Below are 19,728 nucleotides of genomic sequence, written 5' to 3' on the forward strand. Positions count from 1 at the left end.
CAGGACACTCCAGAGGGGACCCCTCCAAGGGCTCCTCTCCACCCTGCCCTCTCTCTGTGTCACTCCAGGCTCCTGATCTCCGAGTGCTGCTTCCCCCTGCTCAAAGCCAAGCCTGGCAAAGCCAAGCGAGCCCGGACCCTCTTGAGCAGCGAGCAGTTGGCAGGGCTGGAGCAGCAGTGCCTGGTGGGGCAGGAGCGCTGCCTGCTGGCCCCGAACCTGCAGCTCAGCCCGGAGCAGGCGAGCCCTGCCTCGATGCCTCCATCCACCTCCTGTGTCACTGGCAGCTCCAGGGGAGCTGGGATGTGTCCCTCAGGGAGCTGGGACACTGGGATGTGTCCCTAAAGGAGCTGGGATGTGTCCCTCAGGGATCTGGGATGTGTCCCTCAGGGATCTGGGATGTGTCCCTCAGCCTGGCACAGAGCCCCGTGGTGCTGATTGCACAGAGTTTCAGTCAAAAGGGTGGTGGATCACAGGTGGGGAAACTGAGGCACGACGTGGCTGTCCCAGAGCCAGGAACTTGTGTCCCTCTTCAGGCTGGGCTCCTCCCGCACGGGCAGGTGCAGCTCCTGGCATGCAGGGAGCAGTTTCCCATCTTGGCAGGGACAGACTGGACACTGCCTGAGCCCAGGGGCCCAAGGAGCAGCCAGGCTGGAGAGCCAAGCCTGGCCCTTTCCCAAGGGGGAATTGGTGCAATCTCTGTCCCTGGAGGTGCTCAAACACACGGGGGTGGGGACACAGGTGGGGCTGGGTTCATGGCTGGACTCAGTGACCTTTCCACACTCAACAATTCCATGATTCTGTGATCCCAGGTGAAAGTCTGGCTCCAAAACTGCAGGATCAATGGAGGAAACAGAGCCTGGAAGAGCAAGAAGCCAAACTGGCCACAACAGGTTTGGGCACCCCAGAGTCACAGACTCACAGAGCACTAGGAGGAGAACAAGGACAGCCCAGCAGAGTCAGGGGACAGCCAGGAGGACACGTCCTTGTCCCCTGCACAGACTGTGACAGAGCTGCTGAGCCACCCCGGGCCCTTTGTGTGTGTTATGGGTGTATCACAGCTGGCAATATCCAATATATACAGGATATACGGGGCACCCCTGGGGCTTGGGGGTGAAATAAATTATTTATGCAACTCTTGGGCTCATCTTTGCAGGAATAGCCCCCATCCTGCAGGGCTTCTTCCTGGGGCAGTGGGAGCCACTGCAGGCTCAGCTCATCCCAGAGGTGTTGGGAGCCTGGAAATCTCCCAGCTCGGGAGCTTCACAGAGCCCCTGAATCCTGGAGAGGATCTGTTCACCACAACACCCTGCTCTGCCCACAGCTCATAAATGCCAGTGCTGCCTTCCTCTCCAGGATGTAGAGCCAGGACAGCAGGGAAATGCACCTGGAGACAGAGCTGGAGGGAGCTCTGTGACCTGGGCTCCTGGGGTGACAAATCAGCTGGGCAAGGATTAGCCAGGCTTTGATTTTCATTGCTTGGCTCTGCTTAGGCAGAGGGGGAGCTTTCAAATCCAGCAGTTTTGGGGTGCACACTGAGCAGGGGATGATCCAAAGGTGGGACCCACGGGAGGCTGGGCAGCTCCTTGAAGGGTGCAAAGCAGGGGAGAGCCTGGGGTGTGCCAGAGGGGACACGGGGTGCTGAGCTGGGCAGTGCCAGCTCCTGCAGCTGAGCTTTGTCCCTGTCTGGCTCTGGAGCTGGGGGAGGAGGAGCCTCAGGTGCAGGATTTATTTGGGCAGGTGTGAAAGGTGGGGCAAGGACAGGGGGCAGTCCAGGAGATGGTGCAGAGAGAAGGGAGCAGGGCAAGGAGAAGGGGATGATGTGGGGAGAGGGGAGGATGTGGGGGAGTCTGGGGAGGCTGCAGTTTATGGCAGCCCCCAGATACAAGTACAGGCTCTGTTCCAGCTGCACGTTTGAAGAATGAGTCAGGGCTCTCCATTTCTCACTCTCAGAGTTGTTTATTGTATCTTACCTATAACAATTTCTGTCCTGCCCTGCCGAGGTCCGTCCAGCAGGACAGTTCCAGGCACACTGCCTGCCCCTGGGGTGGTGTTATCTTTTTATGCTACAAACTACCTATAACATGTTTGCAATTACTTCCCAATACCCATCACCTGTGTTAGACAGTGAGCTTCTACTCTAGAGCAATCCCAAAGTGCCACCATCACAGCAGAAGATGGAGGTAGAGAAGAAAAAAGGCTGGACACACCCAAGTCCTTCCATCTTGTCCCCAAAACCCCTATTCTAAAAACCCCCAAATCTACTTTTTCACCCTGTGATCATTTTATTATTACACTACTTAAACTTCTGTGGCTTTCAGGTCTTCATACAAAGCTGGCAATTTGCTCCAGGGGTCACAATCAAACCCCCAGGTGCTCTGGGCTCTGTGCCAGGGTCTCTGAGCCCCCTGGCAGGGTCCCAGCAGCTCTGGACACCCGGAGGGATGCACTGAGCTCCAACGGGGGAGAAAAGGGGATGGTGCAGGGAGAAAGGACAATATCAGGACAAGGGGATGGTGCACAGGGAAGGGGAATGACGCCTGGAAATGGGGATGCTGCAGGAGAAGAGGACAACATAGGAAGGGGCAGTGCAAGGAGAGGGGGAGTGTGCAAGGGGGGTGATACAGGGAGAGAGGGACAGTGCAAGGACACAGGGACAGTGCCAGGACAGAGGGACAGTGCAAGGACAGGGGGACAGCACAAGGACAGAGGGACAGTGCCAGGACAGAGGGACAGCACAAGGAGAGGGGGACAGTGCAAGGACACAGGGACAGTGCCAGGACAGAGGGACAGTGCAAGGACAGAGGGACAGTGCAAGGACAGAGGGACAGTGCAAGGAGAGGGGGACAGTGCCAGGACAGAGGGACAGTGCCAGGACAGAGGGACAGTGCAAGGAGAGGGGGACAGCACAAGGACAGAGGGACAGTGCAAGGAGAGGGGGACAGTGCCAGGACAGAGGGACAGTGCAAGGACAGAGGGACAGTGCAAGAAAGGGACAGTGCAAGAAAGGGACAGTGCAAGGAGAGGGGGACAGCGCAAGGAGAGGGGGACAGTGCCAGGACAGACGGACAGCACAAGGACAGAGGGACAGCGCAAGGACAGAGGGACAGTGCCAGGACAGAGGGACAGCACAAGGACAGAGGGACAGTGCAAGGACAGAGGGACAGCGCAAGGACAGAGGGACAGCACAAGGACAGACGGACAGTGCAAGGACAGACGGACAGCACAAGGACAGAGGGACAGCACAAGGACAGACGGACAGCGCAAGGACAGACGGACAGCGCAGGGACAGAGGGACAGTGCCAGGACAGACGGACAGCACAAGGACAGAGGGACAGCACAAGGACAGACGGACAGCACAAGGACAGATGGACAGCGCAAGGACAGAGGGACAGTGCCAGGACAGAGGGACAGCGCAAGGACAGAGGGACAGCGCAAGGAGAGGGGGACAGCACAAGGACAGAGGGACAGCACAAGGACAGAGGGACAGCGCCAGGACAGAGGGACAGCGCCAGGACAGAGGGACAGCGCAAGGACAGAGGGACAGCACAGGGAGAGGGGACCTGTGACGGCAGCTGCCCTTTGTCCGGCCCTTGCAGGGATTAGCCGGCACATCTCAAAGAGCCCAAACTGCGCTCATGTCCTCACGTGTCTGCCGGGAGCGCGGGCTGGGCGCGGGTTTAAGGCGCTAATCTCGCACGCCGCTGGCTCATTACAATCGGCCCCGAGACAAGAGCGCTCTCGGGGCTGTTTCAATCCCGCCCGGCCGGGGGCTGAGCCGATTGCGGCGCTCTCGTTGTTCTCGGGACCCCGTTAATCCCCGGGAGCTGGCGGGGCTCGGGACCCGGCTCCTCCGGGAGCAGCGGGGGAGCCGCCCCCGCTCCGGGGATGCTCCCGCAGGGTCTGCCCGGCTCGGCCCCCGCTGCGGGGAATGGCCGAGCCGGGAATGATTTAATTAAAACCGCTGGGCTTGGTCGGGTTTTTAAAATGTGCTTGTGTATGAGACGGATTAAATCACATTCCTCTGGCACCTCGGGATTTGAGCGGGAGGGTTTTTGTCGTGGGGGGTGATAACCCCTGAGGGCTCGGGAGGGCTCTGTCCCCTCGGGACAGCTGAGTCACGGGGAATGCCGTCCCTTGTCTGCCTCTGGCCAGCGACTGACGCCTTTGCAGGCTCCTAGGGGTGGGGAAGGGACTGCGCTGGACAAAGCAGGGGACGAGGAGAGCCAAGCCCCAGGTCTGCCCCCGCTATGGGGTGGATTTGATGGCCTGCAGAAAAGCTGGGTTCATCATTTTCTGTCCTGCTGAGCCCTGCCAGGCTGGGCAGGGGGTAGGAATGCAGTTTCCTTCCTCACCAACCCTGCTGTCGGCAGCTCAGCCCAGCTCCTGGCAGCTCCACTGGAGCACGAGGGTTGGGATCAAGTCCGGGCACTGATTTGGGACGGTGGAAAATAAGGAGAGAGATGCTTGGGAAGGTCTGGGGCTGCATCGATCCGCTTGGGGCACAGCCTTGGTCCTCTCATCCCCCAGAAATCTGTGTATAAAGAGGAAGAATGAAGAAAGAATAAGAGCTGTGTGTCCTTACCCAAATCCCCCCACATCCCAAAGACCCTGCCAGTCCCTTCCCCGTCCATGGCTCTCAGAAAGACGCTGGTTTTTCACCTGTCTGCAAAACCCGAGGTGGCTTTCAGCGACAGATAATTAAAAGGAAGTGAGAATTAAGCAGCTTTATTAAGGGGATAAAGGCTATCTGCCAAAGATGCAGCGCTGAGCCCTTCCCGGCAAATCTCCTCTGGGCAGTGGGGCCGGCAGGGGAGGGTGATGGAGCAGGGAGAGGCGTTTCCCGAGGGATTGCAGCGGGACAGGCAGGGCTGTCACAGACATCTTCTATGGAAAATCCTTTCCTTGGGACTTTTCCTCCTGAGAGGCCTCAGGAACAAAATGTAACCAATGGTTATCTGCTGCTGTGGAATGCAACAGGTGCATCTGGGATTGGGCTCATAGAATTGTTTCTGATTAATGGCCAATCACAGTCAGCTGGCTCGGACTCTCTGTCAGAGACACAAGCCTTTGTTATCATTCTTTCCTATTCTATTCTTAGCCAGCCTTCTGATGAAACCTTTTCTCCTATTCTTTTAGTACAGTTTTAATGTAATATATATAATAAAATAATAAATCAGCCTTGTGAAACACGGAGTCAGATCCTGGTCTCTTCCCCCATCCTGGGGCCCTGTGAGCACGGTCACAGGGGTGAGTGAGGCTGAGCAGGGAGAGGCGTTTTCCCGAGCCTTTCCCGAGGGATTGCAGTGGGACAGGTGGACGGGGATGATTGGGATGAATGCAGGGCGCTGCTGAAGAGGTGCAAACGGCCTGGCTAACTGGGATGGGACCGGGCTGGGAGATTGCAGAGAGGATAACCAGGAGGAGCCGAGCCTCGGGCTCTCGGGGTGCCCCCGTTCCTGCCGGGACGGTCCCGCTGTGCACATGGAGTGGCACACACACCCCCGTGCTGTGCCCGGGCTGCTCTGCCGGCTCCTGGCGCGTCCCTTGCCGGGCTGGCAACGCCGTTCCCCCTTCGGAGGGGTCCCTCGGTGAGATTAGCGCGTCCCTTGCCGGGCTGGCAGCGCCTTTTCCCCTTCGGAGGGGTCCCTCGGTGGGATTAGCGCGTCCCGAGCCGGGCTGGCAGCGCCTTTTCCCCTTCGGAAGGGTCCCTCGGTGGGATTAGCGCGTCCCGAGCCGGGCCGGGGGCGGCCGTGCGTGCTCCGGACTCCATCCCCTCGTGTAATCTTGTTAAATGGTCAGGGAGCATTTCCCCTGCCTCTCCCTCCCCGCTAATTCCCGAGTGAAACATCAAATGAGTTTCCCGAGGCTGCTGGGCGGCTCTGCCCAGTTCCAGTGGGAATATAAAAGAGACATCATGAGCAATGGGAGGAAATCCCTCTACAGCCCCTATTTTCCAGACTGTCTGGGATGAATTTACCCCAAGCTGCCTTGTACAGGGAGCAAAGGCATCACAATTTAAATTAAACTCTCCTGGATACATGAAAATAAGGATGAATTGGAGTGGCCTGCCTGGAAATGCAGCAGGGGAACCGCTAAACTGAGGATTCATTCCCCTTTGTGGACTGAGCATTGCAGTGACCAAAACCTTCGAGTTTAAAAATCCTGGCTTTAAACCAGTTCTGGTGAAATGAGCTGCTATGAAAAAGAGAAAAGAATTTTAAAAATTAAAACAAAAAAAAAAAAAAAAGGAAATTTCACCATCTCCCTCTTTGCAAACGGTCTGTGGCAAAAAAAAAAAGAAACCAAAAATCAAAAACCAAAACCCGTTTCCCTGTGGCACTGCCATCCCAGCATGGATGAGCCAGGATTTCCTGGGGGGAACCTGGCACCAGACCCCCCTGCCTGGTGTGACTTTATTGTAAAAGCTGAATGAATCATTCCATCAAGCGATGTCTGCTGCTGTGGAATGCATTTGGGTGACCTTGGCACCACCTTTGCATAAAATCCGTTTGATTTTATTGCAACAACGGATTAAATCGTTAAATAAGTGAGTCCTGATGCCGTGGGATGAATACGGGGCTCCTGACGAAGGTGTGGGACTGGCGGGCAGATTTACCTTCCAGCCCTGCTGAAACCTCGTCCTGGGGTTGGTTTCGGCCGTGAGGCTGCCGTGCCTCAGTTTCCCCCCGCAGGGGCTGGGTGAGCAGAGCCCGGCGGGGGTGACCCCGCTCCCAGCCCGCGGGGAGCGGAGCCGGATCCGAGCCTGCATCGGCCCCGTCCTCCCCCCGCTCCATCTCTATTGATTTAATAAGATGGAGAGGAATTAACGGGGCCGGAGCATTGGAATAATGAAAGATGAACAAAGGGGCAGCGCTAGCAAAGATGCTGCCAGCTTTTAATGATGAGGCCGGGCAGATCCCCCGCCAGTTGTCCCTTTGGAGTGGCGATTAAGAACATACTGTTATTGTTAAGGCCGAGAGATAAATCCCTGCACCGTTTCTGATGTGATCAGCCGGGGCTTCTCCCTACAATTTGTGATCCTATTGTGGACGGTGTTTGCCCTGGGCAAGGAGAGTCTGGGAACCACTTATGAACCATCCTTTGGTCATTAGTCTCCTCATTAGGGGAGAACAATGTGGGAAAAAAAAGATAATTGAAGGGAGCAGCGGGCTGACGGCGCACTCAGGCCCGGCCCAGCGCTGCCTCGATGATTAGTTTGTTGATAATTCCCAATTAATTTTAAATGCGCAGGTTTGGGATGCTCTGGACACCTGGAATTGCAGCCCCAGTGAGCAGGGGCTCGGGGCTGTGCGTGAGGGAGGAGCGCGGAGCGTTCTGAGTGTTAATTGATTTTGGGGCTTCTCCCAGGCTTTGCTCTCAGCTGGATGTAGCTCCGTGGAATCACGGAATTCTGGTCTCGGAAGAGACTTTTAAAGGTGATCCAGCCCGACCAGACCGTGCACACAACTCAGGCGGTTTTGGGAAGGGACCCCGGGGAGCCGCCGGGCGAGGGCGGGGTACAGCACGTCCCGCTCCCTCACTGCACATCTGGCTGAGTTACGGGGCCAGATGTGCACCGAGGAGCGCGACACGCGGGCAGGAGCCCCCCGGGATCGGGGCTTTCTCCCCAGGAAAGGCAGAATGCGGTGCTGGGCCCTGGCTCCGGGGGCTGCCCGCGGCTCCTGCCTGGACATGCCCGGGTGCCGGGGTGATGAATCAGCCCCGGCCGGGGAGGAGGGGGAAAAGCCCTAATTCCTCAGGATGCTCGATATTATCAAGTGCTAATGAGGCTGGATGGGGCTGAGGTGCTTTGCAGGCCATTATCCCAAATTAACCTGACAATGAGGCCGGGCAGCGGTGTCTGAGGGGCGGCCCGGGTGTGTATTGGCTGTCTGGGCTGGGGGCTGCTGTCCTCTGCCTCCCCCAGCACAAACCCGGCCCTTGGGGGCTGCAGGGAATCTCCCATGGCATGGACACAGAATCGCGGAATGCCTGGGCCTGGAGGGGACCTTGGGGACCATCTCGTTCCACCCCTGCCATGGCAGGGACACGTGCCACCGTCCCAGGCTGCCCCAAACCCCATCCAGCCTGGCCTGGGACATGTTGAGTCAGCCTGGGGGGGTTTGACAGGCAGGAGACAAAATGAGGGGACAAGGATGGAGAGAACAGGCAGGAACTCCTCTCCAGGCCGTTTGGGATGACCTGTGACACTGGCATGTCCCCAGATTGTCCTGTGACACTGGCATGTCCCCAAACTGTCCTGTGACACTGGCATGTCCCCAATTTGTCCTGTGACACTGGCATGTCCCCAGATTGCCCTGTCCATCCCATGCTCTGCTGACACCTGGCTCTGGCAGGGTCCTTGGGGGTGGCCTTGCCCTTGTCACCCGGAACCCAGGCTCCCCTTGCTCCTGTCCTCGCCCAGTCTGGGGCTGTTGGTGGGACCCTGTGAGGTGCTGAGGATCCAGAAGGAGACTTGGATCCTCTTGCAAAGGGAGAGACAGGATTCACCAGGAGCAGACAACTCCAGCACTGCGGTCTGCAGCTCCCCAGGGCCTGCCTGAGGGGGACAGAGCTGAGGCAGGGGGGCTCCTTGGCTCCCTGTCAGAGGAGGGGGACAGAGCTGAGGCAGGGGGGCTCCTTGGCTCCCTGTCAGAGGAGGGGGACAGAGCTGAGGCAGGGGGGCTCCTTGGCACTCACCTCCAGGTGCTCCCAGTGCACAGAGCACCCACAGCTATTGCTGTGAGCCAGAGGAATTTACCTCTTCTAGGCATTATCCTGGGGGAATAGGAACACATCCATCATCCTCCTTGGATAAAACCTGTGCTCCTCTTCCCACTGCAGAGAGGGATCCCCATTCCCCTCTCCTAGAGGATTCAGTGGGATCTGGTTTGGAAAGGGGCAAAGCACCAGCTCAAGGAGCCATGGGGCTGAGAACATTCCTAATTTCCCATTGCTGGTTCATGGATTATCATTTACTGTCCCTTTGGATTAGCACAGGAGAAACCTCTGCAAAAATCTGACCTAAGGCCAAAACCTGGTGCTCAGAATCCCATTTCTAAGGCAATTTTCATTAAAAGACATGAGCTCAGGATTTCAGCCCCCTCAGCTTGTTGGTGCTGGGCCATTTATTCCAATGAGCAGGAGCACCCTCCTGGCTCAGCAGCACCAGGAGCCTGGGATCCATCCTCTCTCCCTGATTGCAGGGAGACTGGGATCCATCCTCCCTTGACTGCAGGAGCACAGGGAGCTGGGATCCATCCTCCCCTGATTGCAGGGACACCAGGAACCAGGGATTCGTCCTCCTCTGACTGCAGGAGCCTGGGATCCATCCTCCCCTGACTGCAGGAGCACAGGGAGCCTGGGATCCATCCTCTCTCCCTGATTGCAGGAACCTGGGACCCCTCTTTCCCTGATTGCAGGGAGCCTGGGGTCCATCCTCCCCTGATTGCAGGGACACCAGGAACCAGGGATTCATCCTCTCCTGACTGCAGGAGCCTGGGATCCATCCTCTCTCCCTGATTGCAGGGAGACTGGGATCCATCCTCTCCTGATTGCAGGGGCACAGGGAGCTGGGATCCATCCTCCCCTGAGTGCAGGGGCACAGGGAGCTGGGATCCATCCTCCCCTGAGTGCAGGGAGCCTGGGATCCATCCTCTCTCCCTGATTGCAGGGACACCAGGAGCCTGGGATCCATCCTCTCTCCCTGATTGCAGGGAGCCTGGGATCCATCCTCCCCTGATTGCAGGGACACCAGGATCCTGGGATCCATCCTCTCTCCCTGATTGCAGGGAGCCTGGAATCCATCCTCCCCTGATTGCAGGAGCACAGGGACACTGGGATCCATCCTCCCCTGACTGCAGGAGCACAGGGAGCTGGGATCCATCCTCCCCTGACTGCAGGAGCACAGGGAGCTGGGATCCATCCTCCCCTGACTGCAGGAGCACAGGGAGCTGGGATCCATCCTCCCCTGATTGCAGGAGCACAGGGAGCTGGGATCCATCCTCCCCTGACTGCAGGAGCACAGGGAGCTGGGATCCATCCTCCCCTGACTGCAGGAGCACAGGGAGCTGGGATCCATCCTCCCCTGATTGCAGGGGCACAGGGAGCTGGGATCCATCCTCCCCGGACCGCAGGGGTGCTCCCGATGATCTCTCCCTCCCGATGATCGATGATCTCTCCCTCCCGATGATCTCTCCCTCCCGATGATCGCTCCCTCCCGATGATCGCTCCCTCCCGGCTCCCGGCGCTGTTTCCCGCTGCCAGGAGCACTCACGCCTGGGATTACAGATGCACCAAATCCCCGTCACGTTTTCACGTGTGCTTGCTGCCCGTTTGGGGAAATTTCCGCCGCCCCTCTCGCCCCGCTGGGATGGGTTTGGGGCTGGGAGAGGGATGGAAATGGAGCCGGGCTCTCCTCACCGAGAGGCGAGGTGTGAAATTTCTCATGGGCAAACAAGTGAGAGCTGCGGGGTGCCCAGAAGAAGGGGGACAGAAAAGATGAAGCGGGGAGGGGGGGAATGAGGAGGAGGAGGAGGAGAGAAAGCAGCAGCCAGGGAGGAACAAAAATCCCTAAAGCACCAACCTGGATTGAAGAGTGGGGCGTTTTCTATGGGGGGATTGTAAAATGCGCTCTCTCTTTCCCCTTGGCAGGGGGAAAAAGGGCCCCCCCTCTATCTGATAGTCATTAGCATCAATTAGCCCCGTTTGAAGTAGGCAACATCTTTGTCTCTTTGCAAAAAAAGAAATAAAAAAACCTTTCAGGGAGCCCATAATAACATCTGGAGCAGGAGAGGCTGAACTGAGTTCCCCACTTTCATCTCTTGTCGAGGGACTTGGAATGTTAATGCAGCCTCATTCTTTAATGGAGTTATCAGGAAATGCTTTTCACCTCCTTCCCTTTGCTCAGGGGGGATGTTTACAAAGGGCTGGGGGCTTTTTGGGGGGCTTTTTGGGTTGTTGTTTTGTTGTTGGGATTTTTTTTACCCCTTCTCTAAGAAACTCCCCCTAAGAGATTCCCCCTCCTTCCCCTTTTATTTTCTACACTCTTGAAAAACAAAACAGGAATAAAATATAATGAATAGAATAAAGCGAATAAAATAAAATAAATAAAATAACCACCACCAGAAAACCAAAGAGGATCAGATCCCATCCTTTCATGTCCCCTCTCTGGAGGGTCTGGGGCCGGTGCTTGGAGCAGGTGTGAGCAGGGGAGGTGGGGGGTCCTGGCCAGAGCCCCCCGCCCTGCCTGGCTGCTGGGTGCTACATTTCCCAAGTCATTACCAGCGGGTGAAAATTTCCAGCTTTCCCACCAAAATGCATTAGCTGAGCACACAGCACTAATGGGAAACAGGACCCGTCATTAGGCACCGGCTGTGGCCAGGCTGAGGAGGGAAGGGAAAGGTCAGCTGGGCTTTGGCTGCTGGCGCATCCCTCGGTCCATCCCTGTGGTTCCCTGTCTGTCCCTGTGGCTCCCTGTCCATCCCAACAGCCCCCTGTCTGTCCCTGCAGCTCCCTGTCCATCCCTGTGGCTCCCTGTCCATCCCTGCAGTTCCCTGTCCATCCCTGCAGCTCCCTGTCCATCCCTGCGGCTCCCTGTCCATCCCTGCAGGTCCCTGTCCATCCCTGCAGGTCCCTGCCCTTTCCAGAGTCTCCCTGTCCATCCCTGCAGCTCCCTGTCCATCCCTGCGGCTCCCTGTCCATCCCTGTGGCTCCCTGTCCATCCCTGCAGCTCCCTGTCCATCCCTGTGGCTCCCTGTCCATCCCTGCATTCCCTGTCCATCCCTGCAGCTCCCTGTCCATCCCTGTGGCTCCCTATCCATCCCTGCAGCTCCCTGTCCATCCCTGTGGCTCCCTGTCCATCCCTGTGGCTCCCTGTCCATCCCAGCAGCTCCCTGTCCATCCCTGTGGCTCCCTGTCCATCCCTGTGGCTCCCTGTCCATCCCTGCAGGTCCCTGTCCATCCCTGTGGTTCCCTGTCCATCCCCGTGGCTTCCTGTCCATCCCTGTGGCTCCCTGTCCATCCCAGAGTCTCCCTGTCCATCCCTGTGGCTCCCTATCCATCCCTGCAGCTCCCTGTCCATCCCTGTGGCTCCCTGTCCATCCCTGTGGCTCCCTGTCCATCCCTGCACCTCCCTGTCCATCCCTGCATTCCCTGTCCATCCCTGCAGCTCCCTGTCCATCCCAGAGTCTCCCTGTCCATCCCAGAGTCTCCCTGTCCACCCCAGCAGCTCCCTGTCCATCCCTGCAGGTCCCTGTCCATCCCCGTGGCTCCCTGTCCATCCCTGCAGCTCCCTGTCCATCCCTGTGGCTCCCTGTCCATCCCTGCAGGTCCCTGTCCATCCCCGTGGCTCCCTGTCCATCCCTGCAGCTCCCTGTCCATCCCTGCAGTTCCCTGTCCATCCCTGTGGCTCCCTGTCCATCCCTGCAGCTCCCTGTCCATCCCTGTGGTTCCCTGTCCATCCCTGCACCTCCCTGTCCATCCCTGTGGCTCCCTGTCCATCCCTGCATTCCCTGTCCATCCCTGCAGCTCCCCGTCCATCCCAACAGCTCCCTGTCCATCCCAGCAGCTCCCTGTCCATCCCAGCAGTTCCCTGTCTATCCCTGTGGTTCCTGTTCCATCCCAGAGTCTCCCTGTCCATCCCTGCAGCCCCCTGTCCATTCCTGCAGTTCCCTGTCCATCCCAGAGTCTCCCTGTCCATCCCAGCAGCTCCCTGTCCATCCCAGCAGTTCCCTGTCCATCCCTGCAGTTCCCTGTCCATCCCAGCAGCTCCCTGTCCATCCCAGCAGCTCCCTGTCCATCTGTCTGTCCACCCATCCTGCCAGGGGGATCCATCAGTGTCCCTGCCCTGCCAGCAGCTCACCCATCCCAACTCCACCACAGATCCTTTAATTACAGCAGCAGCTCTGACACTGCTTTCCCTGGGAATCACAGCACCAGTCAGGACTTATAAACAGCAAAAATCATGAATTGATTTAATAACCTTTTAATAACCCCAAACCTCATCTAATGACACCCATGTTCAATCCCACACATCCTCTGTGCCAGCAAAGCCAGGAGCTGTGAATCTCTGAGGATGTTTTTTGTTCCCAAGGTGACTTTTTTTGGGAGAGGCTTCAGCACTTGCCCAGCTTTGAACGTGTGATTCCAATTAAGGCCGTGGCTCCACGGCAGCAGGATCAGAGCTGCCTGTTTGGATAAGGAGCAATAAAGCAGCAGCTGTATTTATTCACTTATTTGGAAGCTGCTGGGGAAGACAGGATGCTAAAAGGCAGGAAAAAACGTGTTTTAAAGGCAAACTTCAGGGACTCTTTTGTCTCCTGTGAGCATCCTCCTCCCTGAGGATCCTTGTAGCCATCACCAGGGTGCTTCCTCACGAGCAGGATAATCCTGCCTGTGTATTCTCATCTGCTTTGAAATGCTCAAAAATACAGAGATGTTTGTAATTATTTCTATGCATTGTGCAGGGAAAAGAAACTTTAAAAGGCATGAATGCCTGTTTAAGGCAGGATTTACTGGATATGGCCCGTGAGCCTGTGCATGCAGGGATGGCTAATGCCAGGTTATTAAACCACAGGGGATTTTTGCTCTGTGTTTATTAACCTGGACACTCCGGGGTTCCTCTGTGTTTGTACACACCAGAGTGAATTTCCAGTGAGAATTCAGTGGGATTTGAGCAGGAATCCCGCCTGGGAGGGGTGCCTGTGCCATCCACAGCTCCCCATCAGCCATGTGGCTGTGCCCAGCTCCGAGGGTGTCACACAGGGATGGCACCAGTTCCATTCCCAGGACACGGTCACCTCGGATGCTGTGTGAGCTCCTGAGGTGCTTGTCCTGTATCCCGGATTTTCCCACACACCTGGACAGGTACAGACACATTCCCTTGGCACAGGGGCACAATGTGATGTGCTGGCACAGCCTGGGGTCCAGAGGCTGTGCCCTGAGGAGTGTGACCAGGAGATGGTGTGGGGGCTCCTGTGAGGCCTGGGCATCTCAGGGGGAGTTTGGAAATGGCACTGAGGGATTGTTTGGGAATGGCACTGAGGGAATGTTTGGGAATGGGACTGAGAGATTGTTTGGGAATGGCACTGAGGGATTGTTTGGGAATGGCACTGAGGGAATGTTTGTGTCCCTGTGGGTGTCCGTGGGGAAGGGATTGGTGCTGGTGTGAGGCGTCCATCGGGAAGGGGTTTAGGTTCTGTTCTGGATGTCTGAGGAAGGAACAGGTGTTGGTTTGGGGTCCATGAGGAAGGAACCATTACCCATGGGGCATCCTTGGGGAAGGAGGGAGTGCCAGTGCCGTGGTCTGTGGCAAAGAGCGCAGGTCACTGCAGGGGAAGATGCAGGGCAGGTGACACTGGAGGTGACAGCGCGGAAAGAGGGGTGTCAGGGCACAAGGAGCAGTGTCTGTGGGACTGCTGCCATGGAATGTGGGGTGACTATGGGGCTGTCTGTGGGAACAGGGGATCTTGGGGCTCTCACTGTGGAAGCAGGGCTCACCATGGAGGTGCTGGTGTGGAAGGAGGGGTGTCCATGGAGGAGCTTGAGTGTAAGGAGGGTTTGCATGGGAGAGTCGCTGGGGAGGAAGAGGCGTCTGTGTGGAAACTGGGGTGTCGGTGGGGTGTCCGTGGGGAAGCAGGGGTGTCGGTAGTGGTGTTACTGGCGGCCAGCGGGGTGTGTGCAGCCCCCGCCGCCCCCCCGCCGCCACTTTGCATAGGAGCACGGCTGTCCCCGGCCCCCGCCCTCCATATAAGCGGCCGGGGCGGCGGCGGCCGCACCGTCCCGGCCATGCTGCAGACCCCGGCGTGCCCCCGGCCCGGGCCGCCGCCCTCCAAGACCTCGTTCCACATCGAAGCGCTGCTGGCCCGGGAGCCGCCGCGCCGCGGCCCCGCCGCCCCCGTGAGCCCCGCGCCGCCGGCCCCGCGCTGGCCCGCGGCGGGACCCGCAGCCGGGCCGGCCCCGGCCGCAGCAACGGGGCTGGGGCCGCTGCCCGCAGCGTGGGGCTGGCCCTGGCCCTGGCCCGGTGCAGGTGAGCGGGGTCCGTGGGCGGGAGCGGGGCCGGGGTGCGGAGCGGGGATGCCGCGCTCCGGGACGGGATGCGGGACAGGAGCGCCGGGCGGGGATGCCGCGCTCCGGGACGGGATGCGGGACCGGAGAGGCAGGCGGGGATGCGGGACAGGAGCGCCGGGCGGGGATGCCGCGCTCCGGGACGGGATGCGGGACAGGAGCTCCGGGCGGGGATGCGGGACAGGAGCGCCGGGCGGGGATGCCGCGCTCCGGGACGGGGTGCGGGACAGGAGCGCCGGGAGGGGATGCGGGACAGGAGCGGCAGGCGGGGATGCCGCGCTCCGGGACGGGGTGCGGGACAGGAGCGCCGGGCGCTCGGTCGGCATCCGAGCGGGGAAATAACGGGGCGGGGTCACCCCAAAACACTTGGATCCCAGCTGCCGCTGTGGTTTCATCCCTGCAGCCTCTGGAGCGGCCTCGAGCTGAAGCGTTGGGCTGCGGGACAGGGACGAGGCAGAGGCAAAACTTTCCTTGGAGGTTTTTTTTTTTCCCTCTGAAGGTGATGGATATAGCGAGACCAAAAACGAACGGTTTATGCGGGGTTTTCTGTTTATTTGTTTATTTATTTTGCGAGGCAGTTTCTAACACACCTGATGTCTCTGAACAGTTTGACAAAGAAAGAGCCTGTGGTTGATTCCTAAAGATGCTGCAGGATTTTACTAATCCATAATTCAGACCCCAGCCCAGAACCTGGTGCAGATCCAAACCCACTGTTTGCGTTTGAGATGGAGCCAGAAACTTGGAATAGGTTTAATAGTAAAGGGCAGAGCTAAAACCAGTATTGCAGTGCCTGGGCTAGTGGAAGGTGTCGGAGGAGGAACCAGATGATCTTTAAGGAGCTTTCCCAAAGCAGTCTGGGATTCCACGAGACTTTACGGGTGACTTTACACACATTGGCATTTATTTCTCCTTTCACATAGCAGGAAGGCACTTCACTGCCAGAGTTTTAATCAAAAACCTGCTGTAATTTCCCAAAGCCTCGCTCCCAAAATTAATTTCTTCACTTCTGCTGCTGTGTGAGTCCCTCTTCTCCCAAATTTGCCCTCATCCCTCTCTAATTTTGCTTTCCCTGCAATTTTTCACTCACAGAAGTGAAACTGCCAAGTGTTTTGCAGCACTTGGCCCTCAAAACTGCATGTTTTAAGTGCAGAATTATCTAAGGAAAATGGTTTTTGTTGATCTGGGGGTAAAATTTGCACTGTGGTGATGGATGATACTGCCTGATCTGTCAGGATCTATTTCACTGGAACTTTATAAGGACAACGACCAAGTGATTTTAACAAAGTATCTCTATTCAGAGTATTTTTCTTAAAGTATTCCTTTTTAGCATTTAGAGTGTGATCTTGCTGTTGTCCAGGCAAAACCCGCAGCCAGGTTTCCCTGTGTATAAAGAACTCCAGGTTTGATCCTGATGCTACAATATTCAGACACCAAAAGTATTTGCTGATCTCTTATTAAGTACTTAGCACAACTATTTAATATATTATTTCTTTCACGAGACAGCATCTACAGAATTGTGTTAATCTTTGTATTATATCAAACATCCAGTTATGAAAACACCGTTAAACAATTTGCAGAGAGATTTCCACTCAGCGTTTCATGTTGGAAATTACACTTGCTATTATTCCAGTGTTAAAATAGAAACAAAAAGTGATGGGTGAAAAGATTTTAATGATGAAAATAGTTTAAAGTGCAATTACGGCTGTTAAGCTGTCAGGTCTCCGTCCCACAAATCCTTAAACACACGCAGAACTTGCACCAAATTAATGAAAATAAGTAGGTCAAGGTGCAGTTTTGTGCCTGGAGAACGTGACAAGATCAGTCATTAAAGGAGAGATAAGTAGCAGGTGTGAATGGGGATCATTATGTGCAGTATTTCCATAAAAGCTGGAGAAACCTGGCTTGCCACAATATTTGGAACAGCAGAGATGGGGACCATTCATGTTCTGATCCTGCCAGTGCTGTTCGGTGCTTTCCACAGGGAAAATCCCTCTGGCTGTAATCAGTGGGTTATATTAAAGTGAATCTGGGGCTGGAGAAGCCGTGGTGCTGTCAGTGCTGGCCTTCCGTGGCTCCTATGGCTCCTAAACCCCTCAGGCTGTGCTGGGAGCCCTGGAGGAGCTCTGCAGTGCAATCACCTGGGTCTGGAATCACGGTGACTGGGCTGGGAAGGGATTTTCAAGGACCTGCCCTGCAGTGAGCAGGGACATCAGCTGGAGCAGGGAGGATGAGGGGTGGGGAAGGCGAGACCTGCTCTCAGTCAGGTGCCAGTGGCAGTGCTGGTGTTGGATTGTATGTTAATTTATGCTAATTACGGCTATCCTCAGGCCACAGCTGGAGACCAGACAGGTCAGATACACTTGTTAGTCCTGCTAAATCATCAGCACTCCTAGGAACCTTATGGGGAGCAGAGGTGCAGGATGTGGTCCTGCATGAGAGCTGGATCCTGCACACTGAGCCCGTGTGCCAAGGGAAGGGGAAAACCAGGGGCCAGCCTGGGGTCAACTCCCCCAAACTTTCAACATTTGGGTTTTGGGGGTTTTTGAGACAGAGGTGGGATTTTTGTGTTCTGCAGCTCTGTATGCATTTATTATCCTGTTACAAAGGTGCTGTGCAAGCGAAGGTCAAATCCTGCCCACCTCACTGAGTGCTGATTTCTTTGGGTCTGGCTGCATGTCCAGGACTGTCCTTGGTGTACCCTGAGGGTAAAACCATAGAACAGGCTCTCAAAAGTTCTTCTACCCCAGCTTTTCATGGGAAAAGGAGCCTGGATGAGAATATCTGGGTAGGGACAGGGCAGGGACATCCCTGCTGGGTTTGGTGCTACCTTCTCCCACTCCTTTAGTGCAGACCCCTTCAATTTTTGCTTCTTTCTTGCAGGTCTGGAGTTGTCTCACTGTGTTGGGACCACGCCACTGGGTCCTGCTGGGCCTTGGAGGTCGGGAGGGCCCTGCAAGATGAAGAGAGTGCGCACAGTCTTCAAGCCAGAGCAGCTGGAGCGGCTGGAGCAGGAGTTCCTCAAGCAGCAGTACATGGTGGGCACAGAGAGAGTGGACCTGGCTGCAACCCTGCATCTCACAGAGACCCAGGTAAGGGACGGGGGAGCTGAGCTGTGGCACTGATCCTGGGGTGCTCTGTGCTGACCTTCCCACTGGGAAGCGTGCGGGGAGGAGGACCCGGTGCAAGGTGACCTGTGGGACACCCTGCTGCCAGGTGACATTGGAGAGATGTGCCTGGAGCTTGGATGGTTCCTGGATAACATTTCTGAATCCATGAAGTGGAACAACGAGCATTCAGGAGCACAACCCTGCTGTGCTTTAGAGTTCAAGCTGGGTTGGTTGCTGTGTGTGCATTGTCACGATCCTCTGGAGACTGTTTCAAGTGTCCTTTTATGACACTGGATATATGTAATTATTTCCCTGCTCTGCCCTGTGAGTTCCTGCTCCTCCCACAGTAAGCTGCTTCTTTAGTGTGGAAAGAAGGAGCCAGGTGATCTTCCACAGTGGGATCTAAATTCAGCTGGGAAAAGGGGAGAGCAAAACAAGGCCAGTTCTGGGGGGACAATGGATAATTATCAGGGGTCTCATCATGCCCTGTGGCAACCGCAGTCCTGGGGATGGGTTCAGGGGCTCCTTAGGGAGCTGCTTCCTTCACTTCCCTGGCCAGAGCCTTCTCAGTGCAGCTGCTGTCCCCTGATCCTTTCCCATCACTGCTCTGCCCTCTGTAGTTTCACCTCCTCCTGTTCTCACTCACTATTCCCTTGAGGGAATAATGCACACCCCCAATTTAAGGCTCTCTGCTTTTTGGGGATACCCACCTCAGAAATACATGAACTCCTGGAGCCCTTGGATAAGTTGTTGTGCCATTCCCATCCAGGTCAAAGTGTGGTTCCAGAACCGGAGGATCAAGTGGAGGAAGCAGAGCATGGAGCAGAAGGCAGCAAAGCTGTCTCAGTTCGGGGTGATCCAGCCTGCGAGCGCCGACTCCACCGACAGCAAGGACCACGAGGAGGACCCCGTGGACGTGGAGCTTTGAACAGCCCAGGAGACTGGGCTGGTGTTTGGTGCCTGAGGACGTGTCTGGGCTGCTTTGGTCCAAGTGAGACTGATCTGAGAGCTGGAGCCACAGGACTAAACTGCAGCTGGCTGGAAGGAACCCCCCGAATTTCTCTGGCTGCTGTTCAATAGCCAGGTGCTGTAATTCCTGGGGCTTCATCATCACTCGATGGCAGGTGATCTCCTGTTTGCTCATGAAGCACCAGGACACACAAACAGTTTCCAGCAGAGAGCCTGAGGTGACAATCAGGGTGTCTCTGGTGCTGGGGTGAGAATCAGTGACTGATACTGGGGTGACAATCAGAGGGTGACTCTGATGTTGGGGTGACAATATGCTGGTTTCTCTGGTGTGGGGATGACAATCAGAGGGTGACTCTGAAGCTGGGGTGACAATCAGAGGGTGACTCTGATGTTGGGGTGACAATCAGAGAGTCTCTGATGCCGGGCAGGCAATGGGATGCTGTCTCTGATGGCTCTGAGCACACGGGCATTTCAAACCAGGTTCACTCATACTACATGTGGCCGTGTCCTCCAAGGGGGAAGAGGGAGAATCTCCCTGATCACTTCTTCCTCTCAGCTTGACTCCCATGTTTGATGTTCAGATCAA

General features: G+C 56.5%; 1 protein-coding gene across 1 annotated transcript; it reads left to right on the plus strand.

Annotated features, from left to right (window-relative positions):
* Nucleotides 1-78: 78 nt before the first annotated feature.
* On the plus strand, nucleotides 79-19,101 carry LOC129120224 (homeobox protein not2-like). Its single transcript, XM_054632638.2, has 3 exons — nucleotides 79-120; nucleotides 18,024-18,155; nucleotides 18,943-19,101. Exons 2-3 carry the CDS (start codon nucleotides 18,024-18,026, stop codon nucleotides 19,099-19,101), a joined length of 291 nt encoding a protein of 96 aa, XP_054488613.1. The 5' UTR covers nucleotides 79-120.
* The last annotated feature ends 627 nt before the right edge of the window (nucleotides 19,102-19,728 follow it).

Source organism: Agelaius phoeniceus, chromosome 4 (genome assembly GCF_051311805.1).
Source record: "Agelaius phoeniceus isolate bAgePho1 chromosome 4, bAgePho1.hap1, whole genome shotgun sequence".
Taxonomy (NCBI): Eukaryota; Metazoa; Chordata; class Aves; order Passeriformes; family Icteridae; genus Agelaius; species Agelaius phoeniceus.